Source organism: Ranitomeya variabilis, chromosome 5, assembly GCF_051348905.1.
Source record: "Ranitomeya variabilis isolate aRanVar5 chromosome 5, aRanVar5.hap1, whole genome shotgun sequence".
NCBI lineage: Eukaryota > Metazoa > Chordata > Amphibia > Anura > Dendrobatidae > Ranitomeya > Ranitomeya variabilis.
The window spans coordinates 58499650-58519117 of record NC_135236.1 but is presented as its reverse complement, the minus strand read 5'-3'; the positions used below and the strand labels follow the sequence as shown (position 1 = coordinate 58519117).

At 48.4% G+C, this 19468-nt stretch overlaps 2 protein-coding genes across 4 annotated transcripts in view; one reads left to right on the top strand and one right to left on the bottom strand.

The window, feature by feature from the left end:
• Window positions 1-2744: 2744 nt before the first annotated feature.
• CHCHD5 (coiled-coil-helix-coiled-coil-helix domain containing 5) lies at window positions 2745-19174 on the bottom strand. Of its 3 annotated transcripts, none has more exons than XM_077262077.1 (5): window positions 19048-19174; window positions 18423-18519; window positions 14585-14725; window positions 3438-3588; window positions 2745-3358 (listed from the first exon to the last, which is right to left on the bottom strand). In XM_077262077.1, coding segments are annotated over exons 2-5 (306 nt in total). In that variant the 5' UTR covers window positions 18425-18519; window positions 19048-19174; the 3' UTR covers window positions 2745-3346. The 3 variants fall into 3 exon arrangements, with proteins under 3 accessions (XP_077118192.1, XP_077118193.1, XP_077118190.1); XM_077262078.1 differs by having other exon boundaries at window positions 18423-18576; window positions 19048-19156; XM_077262075.1 differs by lacking the exon at window positions 19048-19174 and adding an exon at window positions 18669-18873 and having other exon boundaries at window positions 18423-18576.
• Window positions 18807-19468, top strand: part of ATP13A1 (ATPase 13A1) — a 41511-nt gene continuing 40849 nt past the window's right edge. The window contains exon 1 of the mRNA XM_077262074.1: window positions 18807-19188. Coding sequence (XP_077118189.1) covers window positions 18907-19188 — 282 coding nt within the window. The 5' untranslated portion in view covers window positions 18807-18906. The remainder of the gene's footprint in view (window positions 19189-19468) is intronic.

Genomic DNA, 19468 nt, shown 5'->3' with positions numbered 1-19468 from the left:
GGTATATGAGTTGCCCCCCCCATGTGACGGTAAAGGGACTAGTGAAGAAAGGCAGCACCAGAGGAACTGATTGGAGTCAAACCGGCCTCAGGGAATATATGGGGAGTAGAATTTTTTTTTCTATTTATTAACCCGTTCCAGGGAGATTTAATTTACAACTAATTTATTTGAGGCAAAATTAATTTCCCCACCGATTTCGAGCGAATCTGCAAAATCTGCCGATTTTGTGAGGTCATCTAGAATAGTCGCTCAGATCCTTATTGTCTATTGTCTGTACAAGTCCCCTCTATAAGTTGTTAAGCGCTGCGAAATATGTTGGCGCTATATAAATAAAAATTATTATTATTATCCTTACACTACCACCATTTTTCCCACTTCTATCAAATAAGTATCATAACCACAAAATAATCAATGTTAATCACTTCTGCGGTCAGTGGTGTTGGTTTGGCCGACTTGCATATAAGATGGGGTTCACACCTGCATCTTTCATACACACATGAGGATGGAAATTCACGTCAGGACACCTGCACTCAGTAAATGTGAACCTAGCTACAGTGCCTTGCGAAAGTATTCGGCTCCCTGGAATTTTTCAACCTTTTCCCACATATCATGCTTCAAACATAAAGATACCAAATGTAAATTTTTGGTGAAGAATCAACAACAAGTGGAACACAATTGTGAAGTTGAACAAAATGTATTGGTTATTTTACATTTTTGTGGAAAATCAAAAACTGAAAAGTGGGGCGTGCAATATTATTCGGCCCCTTTAAATTAATACTTTGTTGCGCCACCTTGTGCTGCGATTACAGCTGCAAGTCGCTTGGGGTATATCTCTGTCAGTTTTGTACATCGAGAGACTGAAATTCTCGCCCATTCTTCCTTGGCAAACAGCTCGAGCTCAGTGAGGTTTGCTGGAGATTGTTTGTGAACAGCAGTTTTCAGCTCTTTCCACAGATTCTCGATTGGATTGAGGTCTGGACTTTGACTTGGCCATTCTAACACCTGGATACGTTTATTTGTGAACCATTCCATTGTAGATGTTGCTTTATGGTTGGGATCATTATCTTGTTGGAAGACAAATCTCCGTCCCAGTCTCAGGTCTTTTGCAGAATCCAACAGGTTTTATTCAAGAATGGTCGTGTATTTGGCTCCATCCATCTTCCCATCAATTTTAACCATCTTCCCTGTCCCTGCTGAAGAAAAGCAGGTCCAAACCATGATGCTGCCACCACCATGTTTGACAGTGGGGATGGTGTGTTCAGGGGGATGAGCTGTGTTGCCTTTATGCCAAACATATCGTTTGGCATTGCTGCCAAAAAGTTCGATTTTGGTTTCATCTGACCAGAGCACCTTCTTCCACACGTTTGGTGTGTCTCCCAGGTGGCTTGTTGCAAACTTTAAATGACACTTTTTATGGATATCTTTGAGAAATGGCTTTCTTCTTGCCACTCTTCTATGAAGGCCAGATTTGTGCAGTGTACAACTGATTGTTGTCCTATGGACAGACTGTCCCACCTAAGCTGTAGATCTCTGCAGTTCATCCACAGTGATCATGGGCCTCTTGGCTGCATCTCTGATCAGTCTTCTCCTTGTTTGAGATGACAGTTTAGAGGGACGGCCAAGTCTTGGCAGATTTGCAGTGGTATGATACTCCTTCCATTTCAATATGATCGCTTGCACAGTGCTCCTTGGGATGTTTAAAGTTTTGGAAATCATTTTGTATCCAAATCCGGCTTTAAACTTCTCCACAACAGTATCACGGACCTGCCTGTTGTGTTCCTTGGTCTTCATGATGCTCTCTGTGCTTCAAACAGAACCCTGAGGCTATCACAGAGCAGGTGCATTTATACGGAGACTTGATTACACACAGGTGGATTCTATTTATCATCATTAGGCATTTAGGACAACATTGGATCATTCAGAGATCCACAATGACCTTCTGGAGTGAGTTTGCGGCACTGAAAGTAAAGGGGACGAATAATATTGCACGCCCCACTTTTCAGTTTTTGAATTTCCACAAAAATGTAAAATAACCAATAAATTTCGTTCAACTTCACAATTGTGTTCCACTTGTTGTTGATTCTTCACCAAAAATTTACATTTGGTATCTTTATGTTTGAAGCATGATATGTGGGAAAAGGTTGAAAAGTTTCAAGGGGCCGAATACTTTCGCAAGGCACTGTAAGTGTATCTAGTAAATGTATATGTAGTGTGGACACACGACATGTAACTTTAGGGGGCGCACAGATGGAGTAGAGTCCAGGAGACTACAGGAGGCCCCACAACAGCTTCCATTTATTAATGTACTTATCTCTGAATAATGGAAACACAGTACAAATTATCAGACACGCATCATAGGGTTACTTTCACTGCAATGGCAAGAGGTCGTTTCCTCCACATTTGCTCTACTATCTCGCCAAACTAGTCAGGCATATTTAAAGGGGTTGTCCGGTGAAAAACAAGTTATCACCTGTCCAGAAGATGGGTAATAAACAATCAGATGGGGGTCCAAACACTAGGGCCCATCATCAAAACGGAGCGACAGTGGGAACGCTCGACAGCTGCTCCATTCATTGCCAATGGAGCACTACACTCTGCTACTCCCAGTCGCCCCCATAGAGAAGGAATGGGGAGGGGTTAGGCTAAATTTTGTAATGGGGATAAAAGTTCCCCATTTTGCAGAGTGGGGTCCAATTATTGGGACCAATATCAATCGATTAGTAAATCATCAGATATTCAGCACATAGGTGGTAACTTTTTATTATTGGACATCGCCTTTAAATGGCATCATGCTTCTTTATGGAGCGCATCACAGTTCTGCCAGTTACAGCGGTCACTGTACAACATGAGGATCACATAAGCAGTGGTAAAAATTCCTGAGTAGACATTGCAGGCCTTAAACTGGCTTAGAGACAAACAGGCCTCGTTTCCCATAGCAACCAATCAGAGCTCCTCTTATTTCATAAACTGCTCTGGGAAAATAAAAGCTGAAATGTGATTGGTTGCTATAAACAACAATGCCAGTTTGCTCTCTCTGTGACGATCACAAAAAAAAAAAAAAAATCAAGATTTGGAGGATTTCTTATAGAAAATCTGTCCCCAACTACATGTAACACAGGGTCCTCTAGAGATTATGGATCTGCTGAACTATAAGGAGGATTTTCATCCTTAAACAGCAGAAATTACACATAAAATACAAATACTAGCCTACAAGAACAAGAAGGTGCTATCCAGTTATAGGACAGGCTGTACATAATTGGGTCGCCTATGGAACAATGGTGGTCACTCTATGAGAGTTGTATGAGGCACGTGAGGCAAGATCCTCGCCGGACCGCAGCACCCGCAGTCAGTTCTGGACCTGTGGAAACAGAAATGTGGGGGGTGAATATACTGATCGCGAGCTGTAGGCGCCGTCTCACCGCACGGCGGTAGATTACCTGCTCAGGCACCTTGACGCTCTCGGCGCACTGAAGAAATTCCGTCACGTGCTGGGAGCAGTTTTCCACCGCCATCTGGTTTTGTTTCAGACATTGCTCGAAAGCCCCAAAGGGTTCGGCACATTGAGTACGAATCTTCCGTATTATAGGACTGAAGGGAGAAAAATGGAATACGGAGGGATGGAAACGGAACACATTCACCAAACATAAAACAGTGACACATGGCGACCAATCGGCACACCAAACCAAAATGGAGGACACGGCCACCTAAGGATATGGTGTACCGCCTCAATCAGTGATTGGACACTTTCAGTGTCAAGCGTGGACCGGGTAAACATTGAAACAAAAGCTGCAGGAATTTTTTTTATTTTTATTCTTTTTTAACCCCTTAGTGACATATGACAGACATTTACATTATTTGCCGCCTCCCTGACTTTGATGGCCCAGCAGATGATGGCTGTGATATCCAGCCATCATCTGCCTATGACAGCTGCGTTTACAGCGGGGCGGGAAGGGGCAGCGTCATTCCTCACCCCGATTGGGTCAAATCACTTCCCTTTTGCCCTATTAGAAAAGAATAAAATAGACATGTGGTATCGTTTGGAAAAAGCCAATCTAACAACATATAAAAAATTAATTAACCCAATTGGTAAATGGTGTAATGGGTAAAAAAATAAAATAATGTAAGTCAAAATTACGGTTTTTCGGACTCTGCAACACTGCAATAAAATGCAATAAGAGGCGATCAAAACATTGTATTGACCCCAAAATGGTATCATTAAAAACGCCAGCCCCAAAATTACTATCACTACTTAAAGGAAAGGTGCCGCATTTTATTTTTTGTATTTAAAATGATTGTTTATATAAACAATTATTTTTAATACAAATTTACATTTTTTAACTTCAACATTTTTTTTTATTATTAATTTTTTTTTCAGCCACTGGGCGCCGCCATTTTGCTTTGCAGGAGTGTAAGTGTAGCTGCACGGCACTTTCACTCTGCATTTACGGCAGCCCAGGGCATAGAGATCTGCAGTCGGGAGCCGACTCTATACCTACCATTATAAGCTAGTCCCTGCTGTGTCTGGCCACGCCCCCTAAGCCGTCCACACCACAGTAGAGGCAGGAGAACAGCGCCATCTTCCTGGAGCTCACACTGCAGCTGTGAGCTCCAGCTTACCAGGATAATCACAGGAGCCCTGCAGTCATAGGAGGAGGAGGAGGAGACCAAGGACGGGAGGGAGAAGGACTCAGCCGGGAGCCGTGAAGTAAGTATCAGTGGGGAGGGGGGGAGAGGGGATCTAATCCTCTCCTTTGTGGTGCTGACTGAGCAGTTATCTCCTCCCATGTGTGTTACTGTGCTGTGTATCTACTCCTCTCCTGTGTGATACTGTTTGCTTAGGCATGCATCTAATCATCTCCTGTGTGATACTAACTGAGCTGTGTATCTAATCCTCTCCTGTGTGATACTGTGTGCTGAGCCATGCATCTAATCCTATACTGTGTGATACTATGCTGAGCCGTGTATCTAATCCTCTCCTGTGTCATACTGTCTGCTGAGCCGTGTATCTAATCCTATCCTGTATGATACTGTCTGCTGCGCCGTGTATCTAATCCTATCCTGTGTGATACTGTCTGCTGAGCCGTGTACCTAATCCTATCCTGTGTGATACTGTGTGCTGAGCCATGCATCTAATCCTATACTGTGTGATACTATGCTGAGCCGTGTATCTAATCCTATCCTGTGTGATACTTTCTGCTGCGCGAGTATCTAATCCTATCCTGTGTGATACTTTCTGCTGCGCGTGTATCTAATCCTCTCCTGTGTGATACTATGTTGAGCCGTGTATCTAATCCTCTCCTGTGTCATACTGTCTGCTGAGCCGTGTATCTAATCCTATCCTGTATGATACTGTGTGCTGAGCCATGCATCTAATCCTATCCTGTGTGATACTATGCTGAGCCGTGTATCTAATCCTATCATGTGTGATACTATGCTGAGCCGTGTATCTAATCCTATCCTGTATGATACTGTCTGCTGAGCCGTGTATCTAATCCTATCCTGTATGATACTGTCTGCTGAGCTGTGTATCTAATCCTATCCTGTGTGATACTGTCTGCTGCGCCGTGTATCTAATCCTATACTGTGTGATACTATGCTGAACCGTGTATCTAATCCTATACTGTGTGATACTGTATGCTGACCTGTGTATCTAATCCTATACTGTGCTGACCTGTGTATCTAATCTGCTCCTGTGTGATACTGTCTGCTGAGGCTACTTTCACACTACCGTCAGTACGGGGCCGTCGCAAACCGTTGGCCCGACGTACCGACGGATGTTGTGCTAAATTTAGCACAACGTGGGCAGCGGATGCAGTCTTACGACGCATCCGCTACCCAGTGTGATGAGCGGGGAGGAGGGTGCGGAGTTCCGGCCGCGCATGAGCGGGCAGAAAAAGCGGAACCGACGGACAAAAAAAGTTACATGGAACTTTTTTTTGCGCGTTGCGGCCGCCGAAACACAACGCATCCGTCGCACGACGGATGCGACGTGTGGCCATACGTAGCAATGTGTCGCTAATGTAAGTCTATGGGGAAAAAGCACATCCTGCGGGCAACTTTGCAGGATGCGTTTTTTCTCCAAAACGAAGCATTGTGACGTATCCCTAAAGACGAAAGTGTGAAAGTAGCCTGAGCCGTGTATCTAATCCGCTCCTGTGTGATACTGTCTGCTGAGCCTTGTATCTAATCCTATCCTGTGTGATACTGTCTGGTGAACAGTGTATCTAATCCTCTCCTATGCACTCCTCTCCCCCCTGCATGTCTTTCCCCATTGCACACACAACTCAATGCGTGCGATAACAGGAGCTGCAGGGGTCATGCTGTATTATGGCATTATGTGAGATCTATATGACGGTATTATGTGATCTGTATGGTGGTATTATGCTTTATCAGTATTGTGAGAATTATATGGTGGTATTGTGTGTGATCTATATGGCGGTATTATGTGAGATCTATATGGCGGCATTGTGACAAGTATGTGGCGGTATTGTGTGATCTATATGGCGGTATTATGTGTGATCTATATGGCGGTATGTGAGAACACTGGCGGTATTATGTGTGGTCTATATGGTGGTATTATGTGAGAACTGTATGACAGTATTGTGTGATCTATTTGATGGTATTGTGTGTGATCTATATAGCGGTACTGTGTGATCTATATGGCGGTATTATGTGAGAACACTATGGCAGTATTATCTTCAGAAAGCGGACCATTATAGGGTGGTTCTGGCTGAGCACCTGCACGCGGGTCTGGGGTAATAGAGGGGGCAGCATGACCTCCAGTTAGGTGCAGTCAGGGGAAGGCTGGTGAGGCAGCTGAAGAGGAGTCTCATTTTTATCGTTACTATATGGCTACATTTCCTTCCCAGCGTCACCCCAGACTGCGCCTGTCGCCTCGCTTTCACACATCGCCAGGACAGGATGGAGAAGACAGGATCTGAGGAGGGGAATGGGGTCTGCATGCAAAGTCTGGATCAGAACAGGCCATCAATCCACAGAAATGTTTCCTGGATTTCTGTGGTGCAGACGGTCCATCCATGTGTATAAAAGACAGTGCTCTGTGTACAATCCCTGGCTGCTCTGCGCACTAAACATGGTGCCCCCCATAGACCAGCACACTGCTCTCCTGAAATACTCTGTGCTGCTGTCACCCTGCTCCCTCCACCACATATCTCCCAGAATCCTTGCTGCCTGCCATCCTCGGTGACTGTCTACTTGTCAGTATAAGGCTGCTTTCACACTAGCGTCAGTAAGGGGCCAGTCGCGCTGCGTCGGCCCGACGTACCGACACATGCTGTGAAAGAAATGCCCGACGTGGGCAGTGGAAGCAGTCTTACGACGCTTCCGCTGCCCCATTGTAAGGTCCGGGGAGGAGGGGGCGGAGTTTCGGCCACACATGCGCGGTCGAAAATGTTGGACTCGACGCACAAAAAAAGTTACATGTAACATTTTTTTGTGGCGGCGGTCCGCCAAAACACGACGCAACCGTCGCACGACGGTTGCGACGTGTGGCAATACATCGCAATGCGTCGGTAATGTTAGTCTATGGGGAAAAAACGAATCCTGCAGACAACTTTGCAGGATGCGTTTTTTTTTCTCCTGAATGACGCATTGCGACGTATTGCAAACAACGCTAGTGTGAAAGTAGCCTAAGGCTGCGGTCACACTAGCAGTATTTGGTCAGTATTTTACCTCAGTATTTGTAAGCCAAGACCAGGAGTGGGTGATAAATGCAGAAGTGGTGCAGATGTGTCTGTTATACTTCTCCTCTAATTGTTCCACTCCTGGTTTTGGCTTACAAATACTGAGGTAAAATACTGACCAAATACTGATAGTGTGATGGCAGCCTTAGGCTACGTTCACATTTGCGGCCAGCGCCGCAGCGTCGGGCGCCGCAGCGGCGCCGCATGCGTCATGCGCCCCTATATTTAACATGGGGGCGCATGGACATGCGGCGCACTTGCGTTTTGCGCCGCATGCGTCGCTGCGGCGCCCGCGTTGGGGCGCAGAGGACGCAGCAAGTTGCATTTTTGCTGCGTCCAAATTCAATGAAAAAAACGACGCATGCGGCGCAAAACGCAGCGTTGTGCATGCGTTTTGCTGCGTTTTTGTTTGCGTTGTGCGCTGCGGCGCCGACGCTGCGGCGCACAACGCAAATGTGAACGTAGCCTTACTCTGCAGTCACCAACAAAATGGCTGCTCACTGGGTTCCTGAATATCATCCTCTTATCCCTTAGCAAACACCCAGAAGGGAAGGAGAGGAGACATCACACACGTCAGCAGACTCCGCCCATAATTACTGCAGTGCTGTAATGTGAGCTAGTTGTACACTAGGTTTTTCTAAAATTTCAGCAGCTGCTCCCCCTAGTGTTTAAAAGTGGAAATTCCAAAACTTTTCAAATTATTTTTCATATTTTACTAAATTATAAACAAATGATAATATTTTTTAAGAAAATGTAAACATTAATTCTTTACATTTTTACAATTGCTGCAAAAAAATTTTTTTGATGGCACCTTCCCTTTAAATTAAAAAAAAAAAAAAAAATAAAAAAATAAAACAAACAAAGATAACCGTTTGGTATGTGCGTACTTGTACTGATCTGGAGAACCATATCTCAGGGTCATTTTTACCATATAGTGAACATGGTAAATTTAAAAAAAAAATAAATTGGGGAATTGCACTTTTTTCTAATTTCGCAACACTTAGAATTTTTTTTTCATGCTTTCCAGTGCATCCCATGATAAAATGAATGTTGCCATTCAAAAGTACAACTCGTCCCTCAAATATTAAGCCCTCATATGTCTATGTTGACAGCGATAAAATAAAACAAAAAACAACTTACTGCTTTTAAAAGAAAAAAAACAAAAAAACAACCAGAAAATGGGTATTATACCTACCGATAATTCGGTTTCCAGGAGTCCATCCTGACAGCACGCTGGAGGACGTCCTCCTCCTCCTTGCTGGGACAGGAAACAACACGAGAGGTTAAAAGGTCCCACTCCGCCCCCTTTCCTTTAGTGTTTTGACAAGTACCACACCATGGATAGATACCAATTGAATTTTATTAACCAAATCATATTTACAGCATATGACATAGTATACATAAGGGGGGGAAGTAACGGTGCTGTCAGGATGGACTCCTGGAAACCGAATTATCGGTAGGTATAATACCCATTTTCCAGGACGTCCCCCTGACAGCACGCTGGAGAATACCAAAGAAACTCCTTTAGGGTGGGACAACTGCCTGGAGAACCTTTCTCCCAAAAGACATTTGTTGGTTTGCTAACACATCCAATTTGTAGTGTTTACAGAATGTGTTCACACTGGCCCAAGTCGCAGCTTTACAAATTTGTTCTAATGATGCCCCTGCCCGTTCGGCCCATGACGCTGAAATGGCCCGAGTTGAATGGGCTTTTATTCCCACAGGACAATCTACCCCTTCTGACACATAGGCTTTTGAAATTACTGTAGTGATCCATCTAGCTATAGATGTTTTGGATGCTTTTTTACCCTTATTTTTACCCCCAAACAGGACAAAAAGATTGGGATCCTTTCTCCAAGTACTAGTGGCCTCTAAATAATCTAGTACTGCCTGTCTGACATCAAGAGAATGCAAAGATTGTTCTTTTGTATTAGAGGGTTTATTGCAAAAGGAGGGTAGAATTATGTCCTGATTTCTGTTTTGTACTGAAGCTACTTTGGGAATAAATGATGGGTCTAGTTTTAGGATTATATGATCCTCACGAACCTGGAGGTACGGGTCCCTAATTGACAGAGCTTGTATTTCCCCTACTCTTTTGGCTGTCGTAATAGCTACCAAAAAGGCTGTTTTCCAAGTTCTTATTGCAATGGGCATGTCATCTTTCTGGGTAAACGGATCTTTACATAGGGCTCGGAGTACTAAATTTAAATCCCAAGGGGGAGTTAATTGCCTAACTGTGGGACGTAATCTCTGGACAGCTTTTATGAATCTCATTATCCACGGATGAGAGGCTAATGGATAATCCAGAAATGTGCTAAGTGCTGAAATTTGTACTTTAAGGGTACTAGGTCTCAGCCCCATATTGAATCCCGATTGGAGAAAATCCAGAACTCTGGGCACATCCGGGTTTTCTGACATTCCGGCCGACCTGCCACCTGTCATACAGAACTTCTTCCAAATTTTGTAATAAATTGATGAGGTTACTGGTTTACGACTAGCTTGGATCGTTGAGATGACTTCATCAGATAACCCTCGCGATTTCAGGATGTCCCTCTCAGGATCCATGCTGAAAGGTGCAATCGTTCCGGGTTTTGATGTAACACTGGTCCTTGATGAATCATGTCCTTCCATAGAGGAAGACTGACTGGACTGTCCATCGCCATGGCTCCTAACAACGGAAACCAGCTCCTTCTTGGCCAGAATGGTACTATCATCAGAACTGTTGCTTGGTCTTCCTGAATCTTCCTGAGGACCCTCGGAATGAGTGCTATTGGGGGAAAAGCATAGGATAGTGGTTCGACCCATGTTTGACTCAAGGCATCGACTGCTTCTGGTATGTCCGTAGGGTTGAGGGAATAGAATCTGGCCACCTTTGAATTTTTTCTTGTAGCGAATAGATCTATCCTGGGAGTCCCCCAGCGATGACATAATTGGTGAAAGATTTCTTGGTTTAATTCCCATTCTGTGGGACAGACTTCTTTCCTGCTCAAATAATCGGCCAGGACGTTTTGAGATCCTTCTAAGTGGACTGCTGTGATTGACAGGACTGTGTTTTCTGCCCAAAAAAATATTTTCCGTGCCAATTCCTGAAGTGGTTTGTATCTGGGACCTCCTTGGTGTCTTATGAAGGATACTGCTGTCATGTTGTCCGTTAAGATTTTCACATGTTGGTTTTTTAAGCGGGAGTGATTCCTTCTTAGAGCTTCCCAAATAGCGTAAAGCTCTCTGTAGTTTGAAGATCTTCGACTGATATCCTTTGGCCATCTGCCCTGGACGAATGATCCTTCTAGATGGGCTCCCCAACCCCACTGGCTGGCATCCGTAGTGATCACCACACATGGGGTACAGGTCCATGGAACCCCCACTCTTAGGTTGCTGTATTGTGTCCACCAGTGCAATGACTTTTTTACTGCCTTTGATAGGTGGATTACTCTGTCCAGTGATGACTGACGTCGATCCCATGCCGAGAGAACCTGATCCTGTAGCAATCTTGAGTGAGCCTGTGCCCACCTTACGCAAGTGATACAGGCTGTCATCTTCCCTAAGACCTTCATGGCTGATCTTATAGTGACCTGGTGCTTTATGAATTCCATGATTAATGCTCTTATTGACACCTGTTTTTCTTTTGGCAAAAAGGATTGTCTTGTGGTGGCATCTAGAAGAACTCCCAAAAATACCTTCCGAGATTCGGGTTTCATGTGAGATTTTTCTTGATTCACGACCCAACCTAGATATTTTAGGACTGCAATGGCTCGATCTCTGTGTAGGATTAAGATGTTTCTTGTTCTGGCTACCAGCAGAAAATCGTCCAGATAAGGAATTATTGTAATTCCTTCGTTTCTTAAGTATGCCACCACTTCCGCCACCAATTTTGTAAATATCCTCGGTGCTGACGCCAGACCGAACGGGAGACCTTGAAATTGAAGGTGGCAGGTTTGGTCCGGAAACTTTACAGAAAACCTCAGAAGCTCCTGAGATGTTGCATGGATTGGAACCTGATGATACGCGCTTTTTAGGTCGAGCGTACACATTACCGCATCTTTGTCTATGAGATGGACCGTTGTTTTTATTGATTCCATTCTGAATCTTTTGTATTTTACATAGACGTTCAATGGTTTTAAGTTTATTATTGTGCGTGTTTCCCCTGATGGCTTTGGGATTGAGAATAGTGAAGAGTAGTGACCTCTGGCTATTTCTGTTGTGGGGACCCGCACTATAACTTGAGAACTGAACAACTTCAGAATGTCTATGAACATTGGTGAATCTTTTGCCACCTTGGTAGGTGGGATACACCTGTGTGGTGCTGGGGATATGAGCTCTATCCTGTAACCCTCTGAAATGATTTTTAGGACATAGGCATTTTTTGTGACTTCTTTCCAGTTGTCCAGAAAGAGACTGAGCCTGCCCCCTATACCTATGGCGTCATTGTCTCCTAGATCTAGGGCTTGACCCAAACAGGGAGTTTCTTCCCCTTCGGTTCTGAGAATAGGCACCTCTATAGGAACCTCTGCTGGGTCTCCACTGTTCTCTATACTCTGGCTGCTTGAATTTATAGGAACTTCGAGGTGGAGGTCTCTTCCGAAATGGCTGGAATTTTTTCGGTTTTTCCTCAGGAAAACCTTTTTTATTATCTGATGCGGATTCCAGAATATCGTCTAATGCTTGTCCAAATACCTTGGACCCTGAAAAGGGAATAGCACATAATTTGTTTTTTGATGCATTATCCCCTGACCAAGATTTGAGCCATATAGCTCTACGAGTCGCATTGGATAACGAACTATTTCTGGCCGCAAATCTAACAGATTCTGCTGATGTGTCCGCCATAAAGGCTGTGGCAGATTTTATGATGGGTAGGGAGGAAATTAAATCGGCCCGTGGGGTTTTATTCACCAAATGTTCCTCTAACTGCCCCATCCACAAATACATTGATCTAGCTACTGATGTGGCTGCAATGTTAGCTTTTATCAGTGCTGCCGACGTCTCCCATGAACGGCGCAACAGAATATCTGCTTTGCGGTCCATAGCGTCTCTAAGACTAGAAGAGTCCTCGAATGGAATAGCCGTTTTTTTAGTAACTTTGGCTATAGGCACGTCGATCTTCGGAATTTCCTCCCATGCCTTGATGTCTTCTGGATCAAATGGTAGACGACTTTTAAATTCTCGCGATACTATCAGTCTACGTTCAGCATCTTTCCATTCTTGTAATATCATCTGTTTGAGGTGATCACTCACAGGGAATACCGTCTGTCTTTGTGATGTCAGTCCTCCAAACATCAAATCTTGTCTGGATTTCGGCCGCGGTTCTTCTTTCATCTGCATTGTATTTCTCACCGCCTGCACTAGATCTTCCGTCTCTTCCACATGGAATAGAAATTTTCTTCCTTGATCCTGTTCCTCTAATGGTAGCTCTCCTTCTTCTTGATCCGAACTTCTACCATCAGATTCTTCTTTAGAAAGCACTTCATCATCATCTTGGTCCAGATCCAACCGTGGCCTTTTACGGCTCCGACCTGGGCTGGAGGGGTACCGCTGTGTCATGGAAGCCAATGAATTTTGTACCTCTTCACGGATTAAAGACCTCATTTCAGATAGTAATGATGGTTGTTCTTCTCTTACAACTCTGGAAATGCAGGACTCGCATAATTCCTTTTTATGTGCCTCTGGTAATTTAGCATTACATATGGAACATCGTCTGGACTTTGTCAGTGCTTTGCCTGACTTTTTTGCCACTGACAGGGATGTCTGTTGAGTCTCCTTATCCTAAGTATAAGAATGAGCACATCTTAGTGACTTAGGAATAAGTGAGAAAGGTAATATGCGCTATGCGCACTTACCCCAGTCTCCTCACTCCTGGGATCCACATCCTCTGTTTAAATATAAATATATATATCATATAAATAGAACATCTCCTGGTAGATATATGTATATAGGGATTTTGCAGCACTGCTGCACTTACCCCTTGTCTCTGGCATTGCAGACCTCCTCTCCGGCTGTTTCACTTGCATGCACCTGCGTCCTGGTTAATGTGAAGCTCACTTCAACTTGTAGAACGCCGGCGCCTATTTTTAAATCTGGCGCCTTTTTATATACGCTTTAGCGTTCCACCCTGTGGAACGCATACCTTGCCGCCGAATGTACCCGCTCTGCTGCCGCTGACGTCACAGGAAGCGCTATATTACTTACTTCCGCGTTCCACGCAGTGGAACGCACGCTGAAGCCGGGAGGTTTCTGCTGCCCCTGCCTGCTCGTATAAGAGCATGCGGACCTCTGCGCCCATCCTGGCGCCGGCGCCTCTTGTCCTTCCTGGCGCCTGAGCCGAGAGCCTCCCCCTGGGAGGAAGCGGCTCACCCAGGAGCGCGTCCGCTCGACTGGTCTCTGGACGCAGGGACTCCCACCCGGGGAGTATGTGCCCTGGGCTACCGACGAGGGGGAAGGATTTTGGACCAGCCGCACGATCCCCCTGAGCCCTCCGGTAAGCTTGATCTCTCGTGTGTCCCTCCATGCAGGGACAGGAAAAAACACTAAAGGAAAGGGGGCGGAGTGGGACCTTTTAACCTCTCGTGTTGTTTCCTGTCCCAGCAAGGAGGAGGAGGACGTCCTCCAGCGTGCTGTCAGGGGGACGTCCTGGAAAATAGCATGGTCAGCAAAGGGTTAATTAATGCCAATTTACGCCATTTAAAAATATTTTTTCCTTTAAGTCAGATGTTAACCCCTTTTAGATTGTGGGAATGTAAAAAGAATTTAAGAAAACACACATTTCCCACAAGACACAAGCCCAAAGTGCCCCATACTGCAGAAAATACCCAGAAGGCACGCCGCAGGAAATAGGGCGTCCGCTGAGCACAACCCCTTTAATGACGGGATTTCTTAAAGCTACTCACTGAGATGAAGTACACTGCGCCACCTTCACTTTCTGCTCATGACAGTCCTGCTGCCAGGTTCCCGGTTTACTGCTCACACACGTCCCGTACTCCTCCAGCTCATTGCGGCAGTACTTAGCTGTGACCTCCAGGGCGGCCTGCCTGTGACCGGGAAACGCAAGAGAAGGCTGACACAGGCGGGACATCAGGTCTGCACAGGTCACACATACAGGAGCGGCCTCAGCACCAGCAGTACGGTGTACAGTCTGCACAGGTCACACATACAGGAGCGGCCTCAGCACCAGCAGTACGGTGCACAGTCTGCACAGGTCACACACACAGGAGCGGCCTCAGCACCAGCAGTACGGTGTACAGTCTGCACAGGTCACACATACAGGAGCCGCCTCAGCACCAGCAGTACGGTGTGTACAGTCTGCACAGGTCACACATACAGGAGCCGCCCCAGCACCAGCAGTACGGTGTACAGTCTGCACAGGTCACACACACAGGAGCGGCCTCAGCACCAGCAGTACGGTGTACAGTCTGCACAGGTCACACACACACAGGAGCCGCCCCAGCACCAGCAGTACGGTGTACAGTCTGCACAGGTCACACATACAGGAGCCGCCTCAGCACCAGCAGTACGGTGTGTACAGTCTGCACAGGTCACACACACAGGAGCGGCCTCAGCACCAGCAGTACGGTGTACAGTCTGCACAGGTCACACACACAGGAGCCGCCTCAGCACCAGCAGTACGGTGTACAGTCTGCACAGGTCACACACACAGGAGCTGCCCCAGCACCAGCAGTACGGTGTACAGTCTGCACAGGTCACACATACAGGAGCCGCCTCAGCACCAGCAGTACGGTGTGTACAGTCTGCACAGGTCACACATACAGGAGCCGCCCCAGCACCAGCAGTACGGTGTACAGTCTGCACAGGTCACACACACAGGAGCGGCCTCAGCACCAGCAGTACGGTGTACAGTCTGCACAGGTCACACACACACAGGAGCCGCCCCAGCACCAGCAGTACGGTGTACAGTCTGCACAGGTCACACACACAGGAGCCGCCTCAGCACCAGCAGTACGGTGTGTACAGTCTGCACAGGTCACACACACAGGAGCGGCCTCAGCACCAGCAGTACGGTGTACAGTCTGCACAGGTCACACATACAGGAGCCGCCTCAGCACCAACAGTACGGTGTACAGTCTGCACAGGTCACACATACAGGAGCGGCCTCAGCACCAGCAGTACGGTGTACAGTCTGCACAGGTCACACACACAGGAGCGGCCTCAGCACCAGCAGTACGGTGCACAGTCTGCACAGGTCACACACACAGGAGCGGCCTCAGCACCAGCAGTACGGTGTACAGTCTGCACAGGTCACACATACAGGAGCCGCCCCAGCACCAGCAGTACGGTGTGTACAGTCTGCACAGGTCACACACACAGGAGCCGCCTCAGCACCAGCAGTACGGTGTACAGTCTGCACAGGTCACACACACAGGAGCTGCCCCAGCACCAGCAGTACGGTGTACAGTCTGCACAGGTCACACATACAGGAGCCGCCTCAGCACCAGCAGTACGGTGTGTACAGTCTGCACAGGTCACACATACAGGAGCCGCCCCAGCACCAGCAGTACGGTGTGTACAGTCTGCACAGGTCACACACACAGGAGCGGCCTCAGCACCAGCAGTACGGTGTACAGTCTGCACAGGTCACACACACAGGAGCCGCCCCAGCACCAGCAGTACGGTGTACAGTCTGCACAGGTCACACATACAGGAGCCGCCTCAGCACCAGCAGTACGGTGTGTACAGTCTGCACAGGTCACACACACAGGAGCGGCCTCAGCACCAGCAGTACGGTGTACAGTCTGCACAGGTCACACATACAGGAGCCACCTCAGCACCAACAGTACGGTGTACAGTCTGCACAGGTCACACATACAGGAGCCGCCTCAGCACCAGCAGTACGGTGTACAGTCTGCACAGGTCACACATACAGGAGCGGCCTCAGCACCAGCAGTACGATGTACAGTCTGCACAGGTCACACACACAGGAGCGGCCTCAGCACCAGCAGTACGGTGTACACAGTCTGCACAGGTCACACATACAGGAGCGGCCTCAGCACCAGCAGTACGGTATGTACAGTCTGCACAGGTCACACATACAGGAGCCGCCTCAGCACCAGCAGTACGGTGTACAGTCTGCACAGGTCACACATACAGGAGCCGCCTCAGCACCAGCAGTACGGTGTACAGTCTGCACAGGTCACACACACAGGAGCCGCCTCAGCACCAGCAGTACGGTGTACAGTCTGCACAGGTCACACATACAGGAGCGGCCTCAGCACCAGCAGTACGGTGTACAGTCCGCACAGGTCACACACACAGGAGCCGCCCCAGCACCAGCAGTACGATGTACAGTCTGCACAGGTCACACATACAGGAGAGGCTTCAGCACCAGCAGTACGGTGTACAGTCTGCACAGGTCACACATACAGGAGCGGCCTCAGCACCAGCAGTACGGTGTACAGTCTGCACAGGTCACACACACAGGAGCCGCCTCAGCACCAGTACGGTGTACAGTCTGCACAGGTCACACATACAGGAGAGGCCTCAGCACCAGCAGTACGGTGTACAGTCTGCACAGGTCACACATACAGGAGCGGCCTCAGCACCAGCAGTACGGTGTACAGTCTGCACAGGTCACACATACAGGAGCGGCCTCAGCACCAGCAGTACGGTGTACAGTCTGCACAGGTCACACATACAGGAGCGGCCTCAGCACCAGCAGTACGGTGTACAGTCTGCACAGGTCACACACACAGGAGCGGCCTCAGCACCAGCAGTACGGTGTACAGTCAGCACAGGTCACACATACAGGAGCCGCCTCAGCACCAGCAGTACGGTGTACAGTCAGCACAGGTCACACATACAGGAGCCGCCTCAGCACCAGGAGTACGGTGTACAGTCTGCACAGGTCACACACACAGGAGCGGCCTCAGCACCAGCAGTACGGTGTACAGTCTGCACAGGTCACACATACAGGAGCCGCCCCAGCACCAGCAGTACGATGTACAGTCTGCACAGGTCACACATACAGGAGCCGCCTCAGCACCAGCAGTACGGTGTACAGTCTGCACAGGTCACACATACAGGAGCCGCCTCAGCACCAGCAGTACGGTGTACAGTCTGCACAGGTCACACACACAGGAGCCGCCTCAGCACCAGCAGTACGGTGTACAGTCTGCACAGGTCACACATACAGGAGCCGCCTCAGCACCAGCAGTACGGTGTACAGTCTGCACAGGTCACACATACAGGAGCCGCCTCAGCACCAGCAGTACGGTGTACACAGTCTGTACAGGTCACACATACAGGAGCCGCCTCAGCACCAGCAGTACGGTGTGTACAGTCTGCACAGGTCACACATACAGGAGCCGCCTCAGCACCAGCAGTACGGTGTGTACAGTCTGCACAGGTCACACATACAGGAGCCGCCTCAGCACCAGCAGTACGGTGTACAGTCTGCACAGGTCACACACACAGGAGCCGCCTCAGCACCAGGAGTACGGTGTACAGTGTGCACAGGTCACACATACAGGAGCCGCCTCAGCACCAGCAGTACGGTGTACAGTGTGCACAGGTCACACATACAGGAGCCGCCTCAGCACCAGCAGTACGGTGTACAGTCTGCACAGGTCACACACACAGGAGCCGCCTCAGCACCAGTACGGTGTACAGTCTGCACAGGTCACACATACAGGAGAGGCCTCAGCACCAGCAGTACGGTGTGTACAGTCTGCATAGGTCACACACACACAGGAGCCGCACTGTCCCGTCACTCACATGATCCTTCCGCCTCTGGTCACCCTGAAGAGCCCACATGGTGACGGTCCTACTGCACTTCCTGGTCGGGGGGAGGCGACGCCTGTGATTGGTCGGCCTGGAGCAGAGAGCAGAATGATTGGTCGGGCTGTTGTATCTGTTAACCATTACACTGCTGTAATATAGAAAGAAGAAAACGAGTTGTAACCACAGTGCAATGTATATACGTGCTGGGAGTTGTAGTACTACAAAGAAGTCTATATGTACACGCTGGGAGTTTTAGTACTACATAACGGCCTATATGTACTCGCTGGGAGTTGTAGTACTACGCGACACGAGTGAATAAAGCTGCCGCCGCAGGAGCCCAAGCAGTCGACCTCTGACGTCACTCCCGGCTTTGCACGTCACCCACAAGACCGGAAATCGTGTTTCGCCGGCGGAAGCGGATGCCGGTGTTGCCAGGGCCAGCGCTGACGCAGGCGGAAGTGTCAGGGGCAAAAAGGGAATGGCGGCGGCGGCGGCTGGTGTCAGCGGTGTACCGGCGCAGGACGAGCTGGTGCGCTCGGTCACCCTGTACCGCCGCCGGCCCCGGCTGCTCAGGGGCACCGTGCTGCCCTTCTCCGTGCTGTACCCGGCCTGGCTGTACCTGTGGGTGTCGGTGTACGGGGTGTCGGAGTACCCGGAGGCCGGGCTGATCTGCGCGGCGGCGCTGGGGCTGCTGCACGTCCTCACCGTGCTGTCCGGGCTGTGGTCGGTGCACGCGCACTGCGCGCTCTCCTGCTCCAAGGTCAGTGGCGGGGGCGGGGCACTGACGTCATCTGTGACGTGTGCTGGGGGGCTCCCAACATCTGGACTGGGGGTTTCCTGCGTAGTGACGTCACTGCCGCAAGTATTCACCTGTAGCTCACATCTGACGTCATATTATCTCTAGTCTGTGACCATATGTGACATGTTAAATTATTGGGGGTCCCAGTATGTGAGTTGGGGGCTGTTAGGTTACTGTGACATGAATGGGTGTTACATGTATGTGGACCACTGAGTCCTGCGAGTCAGCGGACCCCATTGCC

Coding starts and splice junctions, on each gene's coding strand:
- CHCHD5 (XM_077262077.1), bottom strand. Junction 3,589..14,584: donor GCGCAGTGTACTTCATCTCA/GTGAGTAGCTTT, acceptor TTCTCCCTTCAG/TCCTATAATACGGAAGATTC.